This window comes from Adiantum capillus-veneris, chromosome 5 (assembly GCF_014529385.1).
Source record: "Adiantum capillus-veneris isolate H3 chromosome 5, ASM1452938v2, whole genome shotgun sequence".
NCBI lineage: Eukaryota > Viridiplantae > Streptophyta > Polypodiopsida > Polypodiales > Pteridaceae > Adiantum > Adiantum capillus-veneris.
Genome location: NC_140935.1, coordinates 101,437,494 through 101,460,810, shown reverse-complemented (window position 1 = coordinate 101,460,810; position 23,317 = coordinate 101,437,494). Strand labels below are relative to the sequence as shown.

Genomic DNA, 23,317 nt, shown 5'->3' with positions numbered 1-23,317 from the left:
GGCTTGTACACGTTTTTAGCGGAGCGAGCACGCCTACGCGTGCCCCAAGGACTCCCACACACAATGGAACAGCTCCCCTGTGAATTGGACGAGTTTTCACGCGAGTAAACTCTCCGAACGCGCAATCTTTCGCGATGGAACTGTGCGTACCTATGGGGGATTAGCAATTAGCTAATCCGGTTCCTATTCAGAAGGCTCTTGCCTTGGCAAACGCGCATAAACCCCCAGAACTGTACATGTTCATTTGAGTAGCCCAACTAGTGGGGCATTACCATATGTGCCAAAGGGGGGAGAGAGATGCACGAGAGCAAGTCATTGCGCTACATGAGACAGAGGAGAAGGCAAGCTTTCCATTATGTTGAGCGCGCGGCGGTGTGTGCAAGTGAAAGAGCACGCGAGGAAGTGCAGTGTGTATGCACAGAGGCGTGGCGAAAGCCAGCAGGAGAGGAAGCGTTAGTAGAACGAAGAGGGAGAGAGAGAGAGCTCACGTTTTTGGGAAAAACTCAATAAGTGAGTTTTGGGTTTTCCCACTTTTATTATAAGTGACCTTTAAAAAATGTGTCCAGGTTCAATATGAACCTGGACAAAGTATAAAAATGTACAAAAAGGGGTTATTTAGGCCTTTAACCCAACAACCTCCCACTTAAAGGCATAAATGATGCCTTTAAGTTAACCAACTCCCACCAGTTGTATGCAATGCTCATGTTGAGCCTTAGCAAGATTCTTGGTGAGAACATCTGCAGGGTTATCCTGTGTGTGAATCTTAGTTAAGGTGACTAGACCATCCTCCAATACCTCTCGTATGAAGTGGTATCGCACATCAATGTGCTTTGTCCGTGCATGAAACATGGCATTCTTGGCCAAATAGACAACACTTTGGCTATCACATTCCAAGATAGGAGTACTAGCAGGCATACCAAGCTCTTTGACAAGTCTGCCCAACCATATGGCCTCTTTAGAAGCCTCAGTGGCTGAAATATATTCAGCCTCAGTAGTACTCAATGCCACACTTTTCTGCAGTCGTGAACACCAAGAGACAGCACCACCAGTAGTAGCGAACACATAGCCACTAGTGGACTTCCTGGTATCCAAGTCACCTGCCATATCTGCATCACAATAGCCCTGCAACTTCAAGTCACTTTTGCCATAACAGATACACTTTGATTGTGTACCTTTCAAATATCTCAGAATGCATTTGATAGCTTCCCTATGCGCTTTGCCAGGATTCGACATGTATCGACTAACAACTCCCACCGCATGGGCAATGTCAGGACGAGTGGCAACCATAGCATACATAAGAGAACCACAAGCTGATGCATAAGGGATTCCCTTCATTGCTTTCAATGTTACCTCATCCTTTGGGCAATCTGCTTTGCTAAGCTTAGTGTATGGAGGTAAAGGTACTCCAAGAGGCTTAGCATCAGCCATATTAAACCTGTCAAGTACTTTAGCAATGTACTTCTCTTGAGATAAGAACAACAATTTCATCTTTCTATCTCTTTTAATACGCATGCCCAAAATATGCTCTGCATCACCCAAATCCTTCACAACAAATGTTGAATTTAGCTTACGTTTCAGAGCATCAAGACCAGTCTTATGTTTCCCGGCAAGCAGCATGTCATCAACATAGAGAAAAAGTATGATGGGACTACCATCTTCATCCCTTTTCGTATACAAACAATGATCTGCATGGTTGCGTTTAAAGCCTTGAGACAGCATAAAAGTGTCAAACTTCTTATACCACTGCCGTGATGATTGTCTCAAACCATACAAAGCCCTTTTCAGTTTGCATACAAGTTCCTCACGTGTAGGAACTACAAAACCTTCATGTTGTTTCATGTATATGTCCTCTTCAATGTCACCGTGCAAAAACGCTGTCTTTACATCCATTTGATTCAATTCCAAATCAAGCACCGCAACGAGAGCAAAAAGGACACGTAAAGTTGTAAGCTTTACAACGGGAGAAAAGATTTCTCGAAAATCAATTCCTTCTTTCTGTGCATATCCTTTTGCAACCAATCTTGCCTTGTACTTTGGTTTTTCATCCACAATCTTAATCTTGTATACCCATTTGTTAGGAAGAGCCTTTCTCCCTTTAGGCAATGGCACAAGATCCCAAGTATCATTTGGATACAAAGATTTCATTTCCTCTTGCATTGCAAGCTCCCACTTACTGCTGAACTCACATGATTTTGCCTCTTTATATGTAAGAGGCTCTCCCTCATCTGTCAACATAACATGATGCAAAGAGGGGTCAAAGCGCTGTATCAACCTTCTGACACGAGTAGACCTGTGTACCCAATGATCTACATTCTCAGGCACAGGTTCTACATCAGGAGGCAACTCATTTTCAGTATGCTCATGCTGCTGAAAATCATTTTCAGCCATGACAGGTGGTTGTTCATCCTCATTTGGAGCATCTAAATCATGTCCTACCTCTTCTGGCTCAAGGTTAATCTGCTGATTATCAATTTCAGCTTGCGGCAATGCATCCCGAGGCTCTTTTTCAACATCAATAGGTGGCAAGAGAGGTTGAAATTTGACCGATTTCTTGTCAATTTCATAAGATGTAGCATTTTTCAGCAATTTAGCCGCATTGAACACTACATCTCGGCTGCGTACAACCCTCTTAAACTGAGGCAACCATATCCTGTAGCCCATTTCACCCTCTTCCCCATAACCTAGGAAGAGTGCTTGGATTGACTTGGCATCTAGCTTTGTCCTCAAGTCATTACGAACATGGACAAAAGCCTCGCAGCCAAACACTCTCAAATGATCATAAGAGGCAGGTTTGCCAGACCAAACCTCCTCTGGAATGTCATTTTTTAGCATACTGTTAGGAGAGCGATTGCATACATGAACTGCAGTTTTCAAAGCCTCTACCCAAAACCCATGAGGGAGATTAGCCGTGGACAACATGCAACACACTCTCTCACATAAAGTACGGTTATACCTCTCAGCCACACCATTTGAAGATGGATTGTAAGGGGCTGTCAACTCCCTTTTAATCCCATATTCTTCGCAATAACGCTGAAATTCAGCAGACGTGTACTCCCCCCCATTGTCAGATCTGAGACATTTAAGCTTACTACTCTTTTGCGTGCTCACAAAAGCATGAAACCTCTTAAATGCATTAAATGTCTCACTCTTATTCTTTAACAAATATGCCCAGCCTTTTGTAGTGCAATCATCAATGAATGTAACAAAGTATAATGCACCACCAAAAGACTTAACAGGCATTGAACATACATCGGAGTGAATTAAATCAAGAGCATTAGCTTTGCGCGAGACACCAGAATAATACGAAGACTTCTTTTGTTTACCATACAAACAGTCATTACAAAATCTAACTTGGTGCCCTTTACATCTACCCTCTTCAAAGAGGAGAGACATCAAGTCCCTTCTGGCTCATATGGCCAAGTCTTTTGTGCCACAACTCCAAATGAGAAGCAACTTCGGCCACTGCAAGAAACTTGCCAGGCAAAGCTTTGCCATGTAAATAGTACAATGTACCACTCTTGTATCCCTTGACAATGAGCATTGATCCCTTAAGCAACTTCCATGAACCCCCAGCAAAAATGGTTGTATAACCCTGTGCATCCATCTGGCCAACAGACAATAGACTCTTCTTGATGCCTGGTACATACCTTACATCTTTAAGCATAAACTCTTGGCCATTGTTTAATGCTAAGCGCACAGTGCCCATTCCTTCAATGTCTCAAGCATGGTTATTTCCAAGGTAAACCTTGCCATACTTGCCTGCATGATAAGAAGCAAAACACTCCACAGATGGAGTCACATGAAATGAGGCACCCGAGTCTACTATCCAAGACTGTGTAAGGCCATCATTTGTACTTAGCAATGCATCAATGACATCTCTACGTGAGATAAGCATGTCTTCTGCATTTGCTACAACAAAATCTGAGGGGCATGAAGCTGCAACCAAGATCTCCTCATTGTCGGATAATTGTGTGATAACCACACTAGAGGATACATTGACAGTCTCCGAATCCTTGGAGGAGGTACCTGCTGATTTTTCCCCTTTCTTATCCTCTGTCTTCTTCTTCTCCTGTGATTCCTTCTTTCTTTCCTGCTCTTTCTTGAAATACCTGCAATCTGGCTTCTTATGGCCTTTACTGCCACACTGGTAACAAGTCACATCCTTATCCCTAGACTTGCTTTTGCTCCTGTTTTGAGTCTCGGTACCTGTATTTTGCTTCTAATTTCTGCCTCTCGCTTTGTAAGCAGAATTGCCACCTTCCCCACCACTAGAATTGCGTCTAATTTCCTCATTTAAGATGGAGCCTCGCACTCCATTATATGTGAGGTTGAGGCTATTACTCAAAGAAACCACAAGCGTTTCCCAAGAGTCTGGCAAAGTCATCAACAAAAATATGGCTTTCAACTTGTCATCAAAAGGTTGACGCCTAGTATTCTGTAGCTGACTCATAACACTGGTGAAAGCACTTAAGTGCTCAGAAGCCGACTTGGCTTCGTCAAGCATCATGTTCACCAGTTTGCGCATCAAATGCACGTGATTCACAGGGGTGGCATTCTCATAAGTGGCCTTCAACTTATGCCAAATTGCATGTGCAATGTCCAAGCCCTTTATGTCCACCAGAATGTCATCGGTCACAGCCATTTTGATATAGGCCTTTGCCCTCTTGTTGAGCTTGGCCCAATCCTCATCCGGCATATCCACAGGCTTTACAGCCAAAAGGGCGTCCTCACAATCCTTGAGGAACAAAATCCCCTGCATCCTGTCCTTGCCATAGGTCGAAACCTGTACCATCAAATCGCTTGATTTCTATCAAGCTCTTAGCATCAGACGACGAGAAAGTAGAGGCCATTTGCACAGATAAAAATGCAGCAGAAAGTGTCTACACAAAATCTGAAAATTCTCAGTGATCACAATGTACCGCACGTTGCATACAATGTGCTGAAAATTTCAACAATTAACAAGTATCCCCAATGCGTACTTGCATAAACCCACAAAAGGCGTACATAAACCTCAATTTGTGTACATAAAAACAGTCCAATTCTGAATTTTCTGCAAATTTACTGTTTTGGCGTATCAATTTGCATCAAATGGACATGTTTTGAGTGGGAAAAGCAAGGGACATTCACGGGAATCGATTTAGAACATCTGCGTTTTGCTGTTTTGACCTGCAATTTTCTGGTTTTTCCCTGTTTTGACCTAATTTCAGTCTGTTTTAGGCTGTTTTGGAAACCCTAATCACCCTAGGTGACACCGGAAGCAAGGGGCTTTGCGATGAAAGCGGAAATTTGATGCGAGAGAAGCCTTTCACCTGCTGTCCAGCCACCTGCGCAAAGCTTCTGAAACCCTAATCTGGCTCTGATACGAGTTGTTGAGCGTGCGGCGGTGTGTACAAGTGAAAGAGCACGCGAGGAAATGCAATGTGTGTGCAGAGAGGGGTGGCGAAAGCCAGCAGGAGAGGAAGCGCTAGCAGAACGAAGAGGGAGAGAGAGAGAGCTCACGTTTTTGGGAAAAACTCAATAAGTAAGTTTTGGGTTTTCCCACTTTTATTATAAGTGACCTTTAAAAAATGTGTCCAGGTTCATATTGAACCTGGACAAAGTATAAAAATGTACAAAAAGGGGTTATTTAGGCCTTTAATTGAACACATTAAAGCTGTAGACCTGCACCCACTACTTACACACACACTGTAGGTCACTTGCATGAGCAAAAATCAGCCCCAGCCTCAAATGGGCGCCCCCTCCAACTGAGGTGTCCTGCAAATGGCTCTACAACTGCCAAGTGTCCAGTTTGCCCCTTTGAGTTAATTCCCTAGTTTCCACTCACTTATAAAGTTGTAAGTGACTTTCCGAGTGGCCCAGATTTCATTTGGCGGGCATAGGCTTCCATACTCATCAGAATTCAGTGCTAACTGGCCCGACCAGTCCCCTACTGACCGACCCAGACTCCCGATGTGAGAAACCTATTCGGCCGCAGCCGTTTCACACTGGCCATGCAATGTCCACTTGCACCTTTTCAAGGGTCCCGAGGAAACAAGTAAAAACAAAAATAATTAAAAATATCTAGTACTTGTTTATTGAAGGCAACAGGAAAAAATACACCTCCTGGTGACACTGACTGTCAGTGTAGATGATGTTGAGAGTGTCTTGGCCAACACCCAAATCAGCCATAAGGCGTCTGAGCGATACACACTCAACCGTAGATATGAAGACTGCTGTACTCAACCTCACAACTGGAAGTGGCCACAGTAGGTTGCTTCTTGCTCAACCATGATATGCATGAACTGCCGAGCATGAAACAAAAAGCACTTGTGGACACTCGCATGTCAAAACAACCAACCCAAACTCAGTCCGAAAAAGCATGTAAATTTGGTGGCAATGATCCCACCTTCGGTTAGAACAAGCCAAGATGGAAAGTGCAACTCAAGTAGCAAAAAATCCTCTTGACAGCTTGCCAATGCTTAGACCCTAGGCTATGCATAAATCTGCTAACGTGTGAGACTGCAAACCGAATATCAGGCCTCGTGTTGCATACATAAATAAGGCAGCCAATTGCAGTTTGGTAAAGAGTGATATCCGCTGGATCACTAGCATCATGAAGACTCAATTTCAAACCTGTTTCCATGGGAGTAGCAATAGGTTTGTTGTCCTCAAGTCCAATCTTACATAGCAATGTCTTTATGTAACTTGTTTGACACAAGGCAATACCACCATCAAACTGCTTAGACTGTATGCCCAAGTAATGTTGTAACAGTCCCAAATCTTTCATCTTGAAAGTAGCATTCAGATCAGCCTTAAATTCAGCAATATGTGTCTCATTGGGTCCAGTGATCAACAAATCATCAACATAAAGAACGAAGATGAGAATTACATCATCCTCACGCTTTACATACAAAGTGCTTTCTGTTGGACTGCTACAAAAGCCTCGTTTAACCAAATGTGTCAGCTTTCTCATACCAAACACGAGGAGTTTGCTTCAACTCATACAAAGCTTTCTTACATTTGCACACTTTATCTTCCTGCCCTTTGATGACAAAACTGCGAGGCTGCTTTACGTAAACTTCCTCAAATATATCACAGCAGCAACAATATCTGATTGATGTACATCCTATCCAAAATGAGCTGCCAATGCACATAGAAAACACACAATAGTCATACGACAAGTGGGAGCAAAAGTCTCTTCATAATCTATGCTTTTCTGATGTGCATAGCCTTTTGCAACAAGTGGAGCCTTGTAGCGATCAATCTCACCATCTGGCTTATATTTCAACTTGTAAACCCACTTCGTACCAATGGACTTTTTGCTAGGAAGAAAATCACATAAAGTCCTTGTGTCATTTTCTATAAGTGCATCATATTTTGATTGCATGGAAGCCATCCAATTTTTTGAATTCTGTGCTTCATCAAAGACAAAGATTCCTCAACATCACATAAGCTATAAACAGCTAGAGCATTACAATCTGATGCATAAGATGCATGGCGAGAACCTGAACAAGTACGACTAGACAACGTGCATCCAATTTAGTGTCACGCAAAGTATGCCCCAGCCAAACGTGCATCCAATTTACACTTTCAGCTTGCATGGCTGACTCCACTATCGCTTCAAAGTATCTTACCGTTTGCGAAGTTCGGATAAAAGTCCTTCGTGAAGCTTCTTCATCGTTTGTTCCTCAGAGACGTTCAAGAATGGAGCCACCTTGTAAAAGAGTGAACCGATACATGTCCACGTAATTGCTCCTATTGGGCAAATCGATTCCAATGTTCTCCGATATCTTTCTCAAGGTGTAGACGAAAAACATTTGTCGGAAAATTCAGCCTTGAGTTGAATCCAAGTCGTGTTTTCCATTCCTTGCAGAGCTTTGGTATACCACCAAGTACTTGCAATTCACTTGAGGTGTTTGGTCATATGCCTCTCCTTCGATGCTTATGAGAAATTGCCGTTGGCAAAGGCAACTTCAAACCGTCGAATGAAAGCAGTGGCTTTCGGGACATCTTCCCTTCCGTCAAAAGTATCAAACTTGACTGGAATGTTCTGATGTCTAGACTCTAGAGACCTTCTTCATATCCTTCCCGAAATGATGGGATTTGTTTGTTATGGTTCTGGATTGATATTCATGGATATTTTCCGTGTTTTGAAGGACCTTGAGCATTCCGCTCCTCGGGTTCTCTAGGTTCTTGAGCATCATGCTCTTGACACCTTCTCAGAGAGTCCCAAGTCTTGTCGACTTCTTGCAGAGAGAAAAATTTTCCCAACTCTGCGAGCTTTTCCTGCAGGGCTTAGGGTTCCGCCTGCTTACTTCTCTCTTGGCTTGTCATGGCTTCTTCCGGTATCTTCCCAGGGTCTTCCTCCTTTACAGAGAAAGAGAGGAGACCATGCTTTGATACCAATGTCACAAACGGGAGCGCATAACAATATAAAATATAGTTGAATAATAAGAATTTGTCATTTAGTACTGAAGCTAGAGGATATAGAGAGAAATAGAGAGTGAGAAGATCGACACAATACTGGGGACCAGAAGATGGGCTGGTCCCCCCCCCCCCCCGCCCCGTAATAGTACTTTTATTATTGAGGAGAAGTCTATACAAGCACTTGAACCGAATGTATTACCACGTTCGTTCTAGAATAAGACTTGATGGTTCTTGGAAGCCTCAACTTCCTATTCCTAGGGCAGAACCCCATTCCAAGGAACATCCGTTCCTTATTCCGAATCCTCGAGAACCAAGGTTCTCACCTTCCAGACTCAGGGCATGGTATCCCTGCAACTCTTTTTCGACTCTGTTCCCAGAGTCCTCTTTCTGCAGAATAACTCTGCTTTCCCGGACGCAAAGTCCTTTCTTGAGAATCTCAACTTCCGGATCACAACTCGAGAGTCTATCACTCTCAGATCCGTGGATCTACTCCCAAATTCCGGGTATGAAACCCTCTAGCTGATCTGGCTTAGTTCCTCAGGTGCTTTTCTCCTTTAGAGGCTCGTGCCTTCCTTTGTTCCTAGTCCCTCATGAAGAGGAAGTACACCTGCAGACGAATACTCATAGATCATAAACATGAAAAACGTTACCTAAAAGTCTCGACGCTCAAAACGCAACTTGGTTCTCGAACAGAAATTCCCCGAAAGAGATCTCGTCGTAGAGAATCCTCTTTTCCAATCCTACACACAGAAGAGGTGTGCTCTCGAGTTCCCTCTCGTAAATCAGCCGTGTCTACAATGTTCGTGGGCTGAAAACAGAGAAAAACAGCAGCTTGTCGCGATGGAAACCCTCTCCGTAGGTACTTCTTCGGGATGGAACGCACCCACTGGGTCTTGCCGACATCTGTACACTTGGGGCAGCCATGTGCATCACTGGTAGTGGCACCTTCATGGCTGAAATTCGCAGCAGCAACTCCCCCTTGCTAGCGCTGGCTTTTCTGTTCCCCTGAGAGTGTGTACCCTCACTCAGCTTATGGAAGTTGCCAACATTGGTCTTGCCTTGTTGAAGGGAGAGGATAGTGGGTTTCAGGGCAACGCGAAAGGGAGTCAGCAAAAGAGAAATTCAGCAAAGAAGCCCGCCGTGAAAGTGACTCTTGAAGCGTCCACGGGTCAGAATAGGCAAACAAAGGCAAGGACTGAGTCGAGACGTTTGAAGGTCAGGCTAAGAAAAAGAAAAGGAAGCCTCTTGTGCGCAAGTCGTTTGAGGAAAAGAAGGCATTAATGGTTGAGAACAAATGTTTCATATGCGAGCAACGTGGTCACTTTGCTACAGATTGTCTGCAAAGAAGGCCTGCTAACTCAGAGCACAGGAAGGGCAAGAAGCCCAAACCCACGGCAGGTCTAGTGCGAGATACGGTGGGTGATAGGCCAAGTTCAGATGCCAGTGATTTATACAGAGCGTTGAGTAAAGCCGGGGATAGACAACACTTTCCTTCTTTGATCGAGGTGCTAAAGCAACCTTTATCTCACCAGAATTGGCCATCAAATTGGGCATCAAAGCTAAAGAGATGGAATACATAGCAGAGGCAGGGTTGGCATGTCCACTCGGAGTGTGTTACTCATATCGTTGGAAAGCTGCGTCTGCATATCCTATCATATGTGGACACAGAGGAGTTTTACATCATACCACTGGAAGGGTGTGATGCGCTGTTGGGAATCCCGTGGATGTTCCGTATATATGGAATGCTGAATGTTTTTAATAAAAGATCACCCTTCACAATAGGGGGAAAACTCACATCCTGGATGTAAAGCTTAAAGGGGAGTTTGTCCCTATTGTATCTGCCTCGGCTATCACTTCTGTAATCAAGAATCATCTTTCTGCGTGCTTGATTTTTGCACGTGATATTTCAGATAATTGTCAGTCAAATTTATATGTGTTAGATAAAGAAAGGTCAGCATTTTTGCGAGAGTTTAGTGACCTTTTTTCTAATTCATTACTGTCTCAGTTGCCACCGAAGAGGCCTGAGGATCACGCGATAGATTTGGTGCCAGGTTGTAGCCCACCAAATAGGCCTCCGTACATGGTTAGTGCGGCTGAACACAGAGGTTATGGGCCAAGTAGAGGAGCTGCCAGAGAATGGGCTGATTTAACCTAGTTCTTCACCCTTTTGCTCCCCAATGCTTCTAGTGCAGAAGAAGGATGGCTCTTGGCGCATATGTATTTACTACCGTGCACTGAATACGAATATCATCAAGAACAGGTTTCCTTTCCCAAGGATTGATGATATTCTTGACTGACTAGAGGGTACTGCAATTTTAAGCAGGATAGACCTTAAGAGTGGGTACCATCAAATTCGTATCAGGCCAGAGGATGTGCACAAGACTGTGTTAGGAGGACATTTGGTCTATATGAGTTCTTAGTGATGCCGTTCGGCCTTACAAATGCTCCTGCTACGTTCAATAGGATGATGGATCGGATCTTCCGCCCACATCAAAAGTTTGTTGGCACATTCTCTGACGACATGATGATAGTCAACTCAAAGAATGAAGAGGAGCATAGGCGTCACTTGACCATTGTCTTCAAAGAGCTACACAGTCACATGTTTCTTATTGGTCCTAGGAAAAGTGACTTCTTCTTGGAAGAGATTCACTCTCATGGCCACATAGTGTCAAAGGATGGTGTGCAAATGGATCTTGCCAAGGTTGAAGCAATCAGGACATGGCCAGATTTGAAGATTGTGCATGATGTCGTTAGCTTCTTGGGCTTATACTCTTACTACAGAAGGTTTATCAGGAACTTTACCGAGATTGCTTCACCCCTTCATGCTCTACAAAAGAAAGAGGTCACGTTCAAGGGGACACAAAAAGAGATATTAGCTTTTAATCTCTTAAAGGAAAAGATGACTTCGATCAAGTAATTGTCTTACCAGACCTCAGGAAGTCATTTGTGGTCCGGGGTGTGATGCGTGTGGCAATAGTATTGGTGCAGTGTTAATGCAAGATGATCGGGTAGTAGCTTATGAGAGCAGAATCTTGCAAGGCACTACCTGTTAGGTGCTGATTTTGTTGTCCAGACAGATTATTAGACCTTGCGATACTTCTTGACGCAGTCAAAGTTATCCGAAAAGCACATGCAATGGGAAAACACTCTCTATGTTTCACTTTCAGATCCTGCATGTGGAAGGCAAGAAGAATGTTGTGACTGATGCAGTATCAAGAAAGCCACAAATTTCCCCTGTGTCAATTTCTTATCATCATGAGCTTGATGACATGTAGGAACAATATGCTATTGATGAAGATTCTGCAAGGATCTTTGAACAGTTGCAAGATGGGTAACGCCATGAGCACTACCTCCTCAAGGATGGTTTTATGATGATGCATGGTAGACTATGTGTCACTAGGCCATTGCGACATAAAGTTATGGTAGAAAGCCATGTCCCACCGTATGCAGGGCATCGTGGTATAGATGCGACAGTGAAAGCGGTCGAGACATTCTTTTTTTGGCCTACTTTGAGGAGAGATGTGGATGTCTTTGTGCGAGCATGCGTGATTTGCCAAAAGGTCAAGTTTGACAAGCAAAAGGCATCAGGGTTATTACAGCCACTGCCTATTCCAGATAAGCCATGGGAAAGCATTGCTATGGATTTTATCTTTGATCCCAAGACCCCGGCATGCGAAACGGAGCCCAACCTACTGTATTTTTGCAGGTTTAGGGTTTTGACCCTAATTGATCCGTAATACCCCGAGGAGCTTCCGGGAAGCGATGGGATCGTTGTACGGGTGATCTGGTGCATTTTCAGAGCAAAAAACAGAGAATTCAGTATGCTGCAGATTCTCGCCAGGTTTGGGAAAGTGCCTGTATGTGCCGGGGAAGTCACCTTTTGCATGGGGATTTTATTTGTGAAGCCTCCTACTGTGGTTATGCTCTCAAAATTGGGCTAGAGTAGGCCATTTTCAGCCCGGTAAGAGCGGGACAGCTCGTAGGAGCTTGCAGGTTTATCTCAAGTTTTATAAGAATAAAGAAATACCGAAAGGGCGCCGGTCTTTGGGGCCTACAAGGTGTCACCGTTTGCTTGGTAGCACTCTAACTGCCAAGCCGTGGTTTGTGTGAAGTGTTAATTTGAGTCACAAGTTTAGTCGTGAAGTTTTCCTTTGTGTTGCTAAGTCTAGTAAAGATTCGGGTGAAAGCTAAAGTCTACTGCCCTATGGGCCGGTTTCATCAAAGATGTCCGTTCTAGGATGGTTGAATACTTCTTCCCGATGCTCCCTATCACCCATCTGATGTGACGCATCAGAGGTACTTGTTCTTGGTGACCTTACAGGTATTCCCATTCATAGTGCTCCCGTCAATACTCTGAATGACGCACTGGAAATATCTGTACTCCGATGTCTCGAGTGAGAAAAACCCTCTCACTTATATTTCCAATAATTCACTTAGAATTATTTTTCTGGTGTCCAAAGTTAGAAAAACCCTCACTTAAAAATCCAATAATTTGTTTAAAATTATTTTTCTGTCGGATAAAGCCAATTTAGCAACATCCCTCTCACTTATAAGCAGTTGTCCTCAACTGTAGAGGTCCAATTAAACTACCCGAGGAGAAACCGGGAAAATTCCAAATCTTGCTCAATGGTGAGTTGAGCTGGTGCTTTCTCAAAAGAGCCTTAAAAATTCAATAATTTAATACTTACCTTATCTAGTACCTCGAGGATATTCTTCACCAATCATCAATCTTACGACTCACATAGGAACTCGTCATTCGTGTCTTTCCAACAGATCGGAAGATTCCTAATCCGAGAATCTGTAAACTCAATTCTTCCTTCTCAACCTCGAGAAGAATAATCAATCTAGGTATCTTTACTTGCGCGTAATCGTGCATTGTTAGTCTTGCGGATATTAAACCTTTTGTATTCCTCTGGTGTAGGGAAATGTCCAAAACATAGAGCACGAATGTCAGGTGGGGATGTCTTCATTTAGCAAATAGAGTCTGCCACCTCACTAGAGAAAGTTCTTCAAGGTAGGCCGACTATTCCGATCTGAAGATCCCTTGTGCATGGCGGCACTTCTTTGCGCATTTTCCTCCTGCGGGTGTTACCATTGTCACAAACTGATGACATGGGTTGACCGGTGGACATTAAAATAAAGATTTCCCAATCATAAGTTGTTTCAACTTATGGACAATTGCCGACGGGGCCAAAAGGGACATAACGACATTTAAAAATTGCGATGGAGAGACGTGCTTCTGGGAGCCATTTTTCACAGACAATCACCGATAGCCTTCCTGCGCCTAGTGCGACGGAAGAAGACGACTTAACTTGCTCTGTTAGAGGAGGAGTTGTACCAGCTATTCTTGAGCCAGATATCATGCGAGGCATGGAGATTTTTTCATGAGCATTCTCCTCCACCGGCTATCACATCAATCGAGATTTGGGGCGCATATGCAACATCTCTTTACATAGTTCTAGGGCAGCAGTCTCTACCCGACCTTCTGGAGCCATGCCCACAGACATGCACTTTCTTTACCGCTGAGATGGTAAAGGAAGCCATTGACAAGATGAGGACGAGGAGAGCATATGATCATGATGGATTGATGAGGATGAGGATTGATGCTAGAGCTCTTTATACATGCTAGAGATTTCCTTGCAGAGCTTCTTGCAGCAATGTTCAAACCGAGCCATGTTTGAGGGTTTTTCGGATACTTGGAACATGTCTACTATCATGCCTATCTTCAAGGCAAGAGACCCCATCATACTGTTGAGGTGGTAAAGAAAGCCATTGACAAGATGAGGACGAGGAGAGCATATGATCATGATGGATTGATGAGGATGAGGATTGATGCTGGAGCTCTTTATACATGCTAGAGATTTCCTTGCAGAGCTTCTTGCAACAATGCTCAAACCGAGCCATGTGTGTGGGTTTTTCGGATACTTGGAACATGTCTACTATCGTGCCTATCTTCAAGGCAGGAGACCCCATCATATTGGAGAATTATTGTACTATCAGGATTGGGCACACATTAGCTAGGTTGTATGCATCCATTCTTGAGCAGCAATTGAGTAGATGGGCAGAGAGAGCAGGCATTTGGGCAAGCCAGGCAGGTTTCAGGAGGCGTTTTCCTACGCTTGATCATATATTGACACTCAGAGCTCTAATTGAGGAAAACAGATCACATGGTAGGAGGATCTACTGTACCTTTGTGGATTTTCGCAAAGCATTTGATACGGTTCCTAGAGCTTGACTACTGCAAAGACGGGTGTGTCACAAACTGATGACGTGGCATGACCAACTAATAACTTGTTCCAACTTATGGGCAATTGTCGACTGTCCCAAAGGAACACTAAGACATTAAAAAAAAACGCCCATGAATTGCGTTGCTCATATGGCATGGTGTACGGAATTCCGCAAATTGCGCTAGCTGTCTTGGGCGCTAGCTTAACTGCTTTTCCAAGGTCAAGGGCCTTTAAATAAGACCCTAGGGCTCTCTCTGGCTCATGCAGAGCTGATGAGCTGGTGAGTAGAGGAGAGCCCAGGGCACCTGTACTTGCTCAATTGTTAATACAAAAAGAAATACCGAAAGGGGCACCAGTCTTTGGGGCCAATCTCTCTGGGCACGGAACTATGCCGGGCCGTATCGACTCAATTGAATTGTGATTGAATTTTGTGAGGTGTTTTAAGTAAATCTCTCTCGTGTCACGACAGATTCCAGACTTGGGGTGTCCAAGTTTTGGAAGACCATATCATACCATATCTTAAGGGTATTTGCCAGCATGAAAGGTAAGGTGACTCGAGCAAATTGCATAAAGGTAACATATGTTATCCTGTGCTATCTATACCTTTGGGATAGGATCAGAGTTGGGCTTTTCATATGACCTTTTGAAAAGCCCTTTCTAGTCCTTGCCTTTCACGTGTTGACAATCCTCTAAACCATCTGAACACTGATCAGGACTCGGAGTGTCTATGGATGTAGGACATCTGATACACTGTTTCCAATCTGCATCTTTGTTTAAGCAGCCTTCTGATATGACAAGATGGGAGAGAATCTCTCTTTTGTACAAATTTCTTGTCTTTTATGCTACTGCGGATTTCCCTTTAATTTTACTTCATATGGCCCGAATATGCACATTAACTCGCTCATTCTTCAGTCTGTAACAAAAGCACTTGCACAGCTTCTCAATGACAGCATAGTGGTGAAACATAGAAATTCTTTTGCAACGAGTGCAATTAATCATGTAAATGTGCTTAGCATTACAAGAGATCGATACAGTACATTTTCAAAGTTTGTTCATTCCTCGATCTGTAATGAAAGCACTTGCCAAGCCATCCTCTGGAACGCAGTAATTCTCTAACTTTTGCGGAGAGTGCAGCTAAATACCTATACGTACTTAGCATTCAAAGAGGTCGATACAATTTCATTTCCTCTGCTCCAGATATGAGGTGGTGCTCCTGTCCATGGCAGAGAAGAGCCAGTCTGAAGTTTGAACATCGCTAAGATTCCAGAAATGATAGGATGTTTCTTTCTGGCTTTTGTAGGCAATCTATGGTTGGAGAGGAGCGGAGATCAAGCATATGCAGAAGTCCTTGGAGGAGGACTTTCCCGCTATTCGAACCTTCCAGGTTAAGATAGAACCCTCTCAAAATGTGCCATTTCGGGATTTTTTTTCATAACGCGTGTATTTTTTGCAGTTAGGGGAAAACTATAGGTCGTCTTCTTATATTGTCAAAGCTGCCTCAGTTGTATTAAGTTTCAGTCGGTATGACCGTCGCATTGGATCATTGCGAAGCCTTAGTCTTGTTCCAGCAGTAAAGGTGGCTAGCGGTCCATATTTGCAACCTTGTTTTACTCAAACCAATGCTTACTAATCTAATCACTTTCTTAAGTTTTCAGTTTATTGGGTTTTCCAGGAAAGGAAAGCCGCACCTATTGGCATAGGTGAGTTCAATGATCAGACATCTGAAGCCAATTTTGTTGTTTCTGAAATCTTGAACCTTGTAAGTAAAAGAAAAGCTAATTGGGGAAGCTTTGCTCTGCTTTATCGCACACGAGTCCAGGTAGTAAATTATAAGAGACTGCCCCAAATGGGAATGTGACCTTTCACTGATTAGTTTCTCAACCACATCTTTTTGATGTACTAGTTTCTTGTCATGTGAGCAGGCACTTCAACTTGGACCTGCACTCTCTAGAGCTAAAATCCCTTACAGTATCGTTGGAATAACACCCTTTTATGCTGACAAGGTAACTCTGATTTTAAAGCTGAAACTCATTTTTTTTTTCTTTCTTCACCGTATAGAATCTTATGAGTTAATAATTTCAGGAAGTGAAAACATTGTTGGCATATCTGCAATATGTTTCCAATCCTGATAATGCTTTTGCTCTTGACTATTGCCTGAACAAGCCTTCACGTGGTAAGGTTACGGGCTGCTCGAACTGATACCTTTTATTTTGTCTTAGTTAGTAACTTGATGTTTGCTCTGTATGGGTAGGTATTGGGAACAAAACCATCGAAAAAGTCAAAGGATGGGCAGGAAACAACAAATTATCCTTTCCTCAGGCTTTGGAGGTATTTGTGGTAGACGTTTTCTCCTTAAATTATGTTTTCGTTTCACCAGAAGAATGTGTGGTTAAGTTCATGTTAAAGATATCAGTGTAAACTTGAGACTCTGCTCATTACGATTATACTGTTCACATCTACACATAATTTTTCTCACCATGCCTAATGGTGGAGTTTAAGCTGGCATGGAGAGGGAAGTGATCTGTAGGCTTAAATTGTTTACCACATGCTTCTTTTGGTTCATGGAGACTTACCAAGTAGTCTTCACTTATTTAATAATAGGTGTTGTTCCTGCATTGCTTAGATCTGTGCATCTCTTTTGAGATATCGAACAAAATTATTTTGTAGGCACTAGCGTATGGAGAAAAGTATACATTGGTGATACACAATTTTTATTTCTACCAATCAAAAAGTGGGGGCTGGAAAACATTAAATGTTATCTGACCTTTTTAACTCAGATGTTATCGGACCTTTCTGTTTTTAGGTTCTTCTTTCGAAGATCTGTCTCTTGATATATAATTTGATAAGACTTGTGTAAATGGTACCTTAAAGATTTCTCAAAGCTACTGTCAAAGACATCCTTTTTGTACCACCAATGTGTGCTTTTATCCATGTGTAAATTCAAACCTTGTGCAAACTCTAAATTATTCATGAAGATGAGTCTATTAAGAATAGTGTGTGTAAGACAACAGTTGAAGGCCCTTGAACACCTTAAAAAGCATGGTTCTTTCCTTAAACAGCATAGTTTTTTCCTGATTGCAAAGTAGTTTATTGTTGTTTCCAATGTTTGTCGCAGTGATAGTTATGTCTAATGCTTTTTTAAATTTGGTATGCTGCCATAACTCCAGATCTGCTTATGCTGCTCTATTATATTTACTATCACAGGAAAACTGACTTTTGCCATGCATGATAAGACCTGGTCTTTTATTTTTAGTGTGTTTTTGAGTTGCGGGAAAATTCCCTTTTTGAGCACACTGACAGGAGGCTTTTTTCAGGCTTCTGGCTTTTTTCTAGAAGAATACATCTGTCACTGAATCTTATATTGCAGCAGCACTCAAGTACAGAAACAATCGAACATAGTTGAAAGTTTAGAAATAGGAGCCACCCTAGTCAGGAAGATTTGTATCTAGGGTGGTCATATTTCATCTTTCAGAATGTCAGATGTGCCAAGCAAGTTCCTAGTAAATGACTCCCATATTTATAGGTACAAAACACATGTAGCACTTCACCAGAAGTTATGGTACCAACTGGCACCTTCAGATAATTTTTAAATACGGTGTTCTTTGGACCAGTGAAAGGAAAACATCTTTGACAACAAAGGTAAATGGATTGTCAAGCCCACGTTCCAATTTCAAATTGCCAAAATTCTTGTCCCAAAAACCACTCAAGCCCATGATGTATACTGATCTTACCAAATTTGATTTTACATGTATTATTACGGCATTTCGTATGAGAAATATCTCATGCCTTGGCATTTGTGTTAGAAGCTCTTTTTCCCCCCACTCTATGCATGCTTGCCAACGAGCTGTTTAAGCCATTGTCATTGCATAGGCACAAAAGGATTCTTAACATTTGTTACAGATATTTATGTGTATTATTTGAGAGCTTGTTCCTTCTCTTATTGGAGGACAACTGAAGTTTTCTTGATTTCTGGAGTCTTACCTCTTAGGACTGGGTATGTGAATCAGTCAAGACGGTTTTGAACACTTAATTTACAACAATCTCCTCTTAATACATGTGTAGTCTAGACAATAGAAGGAAGAAAGGCATCAGCCCATGATACCATATTAACCAGCTTTCTTTGTAAGCTAAGCCTGTCCACCCGCCTTAGTGCTTCCTTGAGTGCTACTTTACCTCAGTGCTTCTCGTACCCACAATCTGTAAACCCTTCAGGTATGGAAACTCAACCCCTTGTGGTTTAGCTACATACAGAAAAGCTGATTTCACATCCATTAGAAAAATTGCTATTTGATGAAATTAGTTAATGTTTGTTTATTTCTCGTTCCTTCCAATTTTGACTCTGCTTCTAATATGTTTGTTGGTGAGGGTGCGCACAATTTTTATTTCCGATGTTTCTTGTTCTAGAAAATATTTGTGGAGTCTATGACCTTCAAGCAATTGGGAATAAGATCAAATGGAAGGTAATTATTTTGATGGAAGTACTGCACCTTCAATCATTTCCACATCTGGAGATGCTTTTCAGCTAATTAAGTAATTTCTTCTCTGCATTTATTTTGCAGAGATGGAATAATGAACTTTATGGAATTGATTCGGGACTTGCGAGAATTGAGTTCCAAAATTTCCATTGCCCAACTGACAAGGACACTTATTTATAAGTGAGCCTCTGAACAAGATCTTTTTCTAGCATCATGGATAGTACAGGCTGGTTTTACAATGCACTGCTCCTTTTTAGCTAGCATATGCAAAGTTCTGTTTGGCTGCTTTCCTATGCGTTTTCTATGTCATGTCCTCTGTTTGCCTCACGTTGTGGTCTCCAAAATTTTCGAAGTCCTTTCACCCTCACTTGCCATACAACCTGCCTAGCCATCCCCCATGCTGGCCCTTCTTGAAGAGAATGACATTTGTTACATGAAGTGCTCCTCATGCTTAACCTCATGTTGGTCTGGTCTGCAGATGTTCTTGTTGTGTGGTTGCCCAAGAGCTTCCCTGCCTGCAAGTTGCATCTGCACGATAAGCAAGAAAAAGTAGGGAATGGATTAGGCTTTTGATCATCATTCTTGACAAAGGATAAATTGAATTGCGTCAGGTAGATAAAGGTAGTAAGGTGCTTTGCAAAACCAGTCCTCACAGTTTCCTCCCACAAATTCGAAAAGGGGGCAAGTGGTGAATTGCTTTATTCCAAGTAAGACATAGATAAAGCTGGAAGAAAAGACCTAAGATTGGGGCCCGATGCTATTAGGCAATTGATGCCCTGAGGGTTTGATGAGTCTAAGGTGACAAGAGGGCACCACAGCTGCTGCTCCTACACTATCTGTTCTTGTTCTTTGGTTTTACACGGAATTAGTTTCATTCATAGTAACATGGAAACTCCGTTTCGGGGCCTATTGGATCGGAATCTCCGTTTCCAAAGTAACCCTTTTCTCGTTTCCTTCGTGCTGCTTCTTAATAAATCTATGTAGGTTACATACAAAGTAAAATTATAAGAAGCTGTTTCTCATCCATTCCATTGCAAGGAGCAAGCTGTTCCGGTCTTAAATGGCCTTGACAATCTCGTGTCATTTCATGTTCCTTGTAAACTATGGCTCCATTGTATGGGATGTCTGAAGTAGACTCCTTGCGAAGCATTAGACTGCTTCCCAAGATAAAAAATACAGCTTCAAAGGACATTCTATGGGTAGAGCAGAAGTAACTCTGTACCTGGATTACCTTTTAAGAATTATCAGGCCAGAATCGGTTCTGGTTACAAACTTTCATTGTAATCATTTGTGTTTGTCATCGATAACAAACGTAAGTATGGGCAAAGGATGGGTTTGTACCAGCCTGTGCTTGTGCATCTCCTAGTAAGTCGTTTTCTGGCTCACAACCCTGTAAATCATTTCTTAACAAGGTGAAGACCCTTGAATAACAAGAGAAGCTTTCAATGCTTCACATGAGGCCATGAAGGACTACAAACTATTCTGTCTTCCTTCCCCTCTAAGCCTCGTCATAGCAAAAACCAAAAAGGTGGTTTTGTGTTTGTGTAGAACATGTCTTGCTAAAGTGACGCTACCTTTTTAAGGATAGCCTCTTACATTTTGTCTGATTTGTGTTAGATTAAACTTTGAAGATCACCTTCTGAAAGTTACAAAAGATGAAGAGGAATTCAGAAGGCACATGGAGCGGCTTCAACAGCTTTCGGTGAATTGAGAAAATGCTTGATCATTTTGGGCTCTTGCCCGAGCTAATTCATTTCAGAATTTTGTATAAAAACTTCATCTACTTCCAGCTACGTCTCTACCATGTTTAGCTTTAACGTCAATGTCGAATTACGTAGGTTGCTGCAGAGAATGCGCAAGCTCTCTATGGAGTTGGTGATAAGGCATTATGCAGCTTTCTTGAAGATATAACCTTAGTAGCAAGCAATGAGGAAACACCAGGCGGTGATACAGCAGGCGTGGTATGCTTTCCGACGTGTGGCAATCAATCATTCTCTTAGTGTGCTGGTGTGATTGACTTCCCGGATGGTTTTTTGAGTTGTTTACCAGAATGAAGTCAAGCTACTTACTCTGCATGCTTCAAAAGGCTTGGAATTCGATGTTGTGTTTCTGGTTGGGGCAAGAGATGACTTGCTACCTTTAGAGGATGCAGATGATGAAGAAGAAAGGCGGCTTTTCTATGTGGGAATAACCCGGGCACGAAAGCGGCTGTGAGTAACGCAGTTTGCACTATTTGGCAAGGCTCTTTTCATGATCAAACATTTGATGACTTTTTTGGGCATGGATTTGTAGGTACTTGACATTCAATCATAGCCGTTCACCATGGGTAGATTCTAACCCACAGATGTCAAGGTTTGTCCGAGAACTTGCCAGTTCACTACCTCCTAAATACATTAAAGAGCTATCCAACCCAGAGTTCTCTGAGGGTACCCTTCCCTACGATATTGAAAGCTACTTTTAGCAGGATAAAAATGTCCCAAAGTAAAGGGAAAAAAAGGGGTCCTCTAGATCTTGGAGCAAACTGCAGCAAAATGCGACGTTTCTTGTCGCGAAATGCAGCGGATCCACTCTGCTTGAAGTGGCAAAATGCGAGTTCATGCTGGCTTTTGCACAGAAACCTGAAGGTGTAATGTACCAAGCTATGGAGCCAGTTGGAAGAGATGGGGTTGAGCCAGAAATTGAGTATTGAATCACCAATCACATTGCCCCACCTCAGCTAAACCGTCCCAGCTCTCATGTTCATTGCTTCACAATGGGGTGACACACACGCGCACACAAATTTGAAGGCCTAGTGTACCAACCTAACGGGCCAGTTGGAAAAGATGGGGTTGAGCCAGAAATTGAGTATTGAATTACCAATACATTGCACCACCTCAGCTAAACCGCCCCAGCTCTCATTTTCATTGCTTTACAATGGGGCCCCTCACATGCATTCGCATGCGCATATATACATGCACATGTGCAAAATAGAACATTCACACAACCAACTAACAGGCTTAACAAGCTGTACTCAAGCTGTCTCATAGACAACAATTTATTCTATTCATAATATACCAAATAATAATGGAAGCCATATAATTCCGTGCCCTTTGAAATCTACATATATGAAAATGCGTAATTGTTTGTTGGCCCAATAGCTATGCCTTGTTGTTTGAAGTTGCATTGAGGCTACGTATGGCATCTCTGTATCACCTTAGATAAGTTGTATAAAGCTGGTGGCAAAATTTTGTGGTTCCTAAACAATTTTTTGTGATAAGCTTTGGGCTAAATGGTGTTGATGTCTAAAAAATCCAATTCATGTTGACCATGTAGCCAATGTAATCAATGAGAAACTTGCCTAATGTACGTTTCCTTGGTTGGCCATTACATCTTTGATGCTGCCTGGTCATTTGTGAAGATTGATTTCCTATTTCTTGTGTTTTCTTGCTTGAATGATTGTTTGATCATATCAATTCAAACATTCTTTACTTGTGATTCATGTACATTGCTGGCTTGTGAAAGCTCTCTCAAGACATATGCTGTCCGTATAGTATGTCACATTGGAAGAGCTTACTCCTTGCGAATGGGTTGTCCTATCTACCAACAAAGAGATCCACCATAGTAGGAAGTCATGAATGTGCATGATGTCTTCTCGCTCGCTTGAGGATAAAAAAGAATGGTAATGTGCATGGACCAAACAATCGAATCGAAAGAAAGTAACTGTATGATCATTTATCCCACAATTGTCGCATCAAAAATAGCCTGTCAAATTTTATTTGCTAGTAAAAAAGATGTTGAACATTTTAGTGCAAGTCTGTCATTTAATCCTACCATGATTGAGCATAATGCATATCCCTATGTTTCAAACAATGTCTATACTCAGACATGGAGGTACACCCATTCTTTTGAAGTAGCACCTTGTCTCTAGAGATTCTATAAAATTGGTTTGTTGAAGTAAAGGAAAAGGTACATAAAGAAGTTTGTGAGCGAGATGAAAAGGCAAAGAAAAATAACCTTGTCATTACAGTGACTATATCACTAGCATAAGCAATTTAGTAACCTTATGGTGTAAGACTTGATAAGATAAGGATGACAACAAAGAAGATAGCATGGTGAGTTCAATGACAACTATTTCCAACCATGTTTATTCAAGAGTTGATTTTTTCGAAAATGTTATCTGAAGGCCCCTGCAACAAAGGACGATGGTTCTATATGATGCTTTTGTCCTTT

The 23,317-nt window shown here is 42.3% G+C and overlaps 1 protein-coding gene across 2 annotated transcripts in view; it reads left to right on the top strand.

Moving 5' to 3' along the window:
* Positions 1 to 22,242, top strand: part of LOC147457830 (uncharacterized) — a 122,248-nt gene extending 100,006 nt beyond the window's left edge. The window contains exons 8-19 of one of the 2 annotated variants that reach the window (XM_086512615.1): positions 15,934 to 16,017; positions 16,087 to 16,209; positions 16,306 to 16,452; positions 16,556 to 16,636; positions 16,716 to 16,806; positions 16,885 to 16,970; positions 19,038 to 19,093; positions 19,193 to 19,288; positions 20,726 to 20,810; positions 20,947 to 21,069; positions 21,158 to 21,318; positions 21,401 to 22,242. In XM_086512615.1, coding sequence (XP_086368741.1) covers positions 15,934 to 16,017; positions 16,087 to 16,209; positions 16,306 to 16,452; positions 16,556 to 16,636; positions 16,716 to 16,806; positions 16,885 to 16,970; positions 19,038 to 19,093; positions 19,193 to 19,288; positions 20,726 to 20,810; positions 20,947 to 21,069; positions 21,158 to 21,318; positions 21,401 to 21,569 — 1,302 coding nt within the window. In that variant the 3' untranslated portion in view covers positions 21,570 to 22,242. The remainder of the gene's footprint in view (positions 1 to 15,933; positions 16,018 to 16,086; positions 16,210 to 16,305; positions 16,453 to 16,555; positions 16,637 to 16,715; positions 16,807 to 16,884; positions 16,971 to 19,037; positions 19,094 to 19,192; positions 19,289 to 20,725; positions 20,811 to 20,946; positions 21,070 to 21,157; positions 21,319 to 21,400) is intronic. The other variant, XM_086512616.1, reaches the window with a different exon arrangement.
* Positions 22,243 to 23,317: the final 1,075 nt, after the last annotated feature.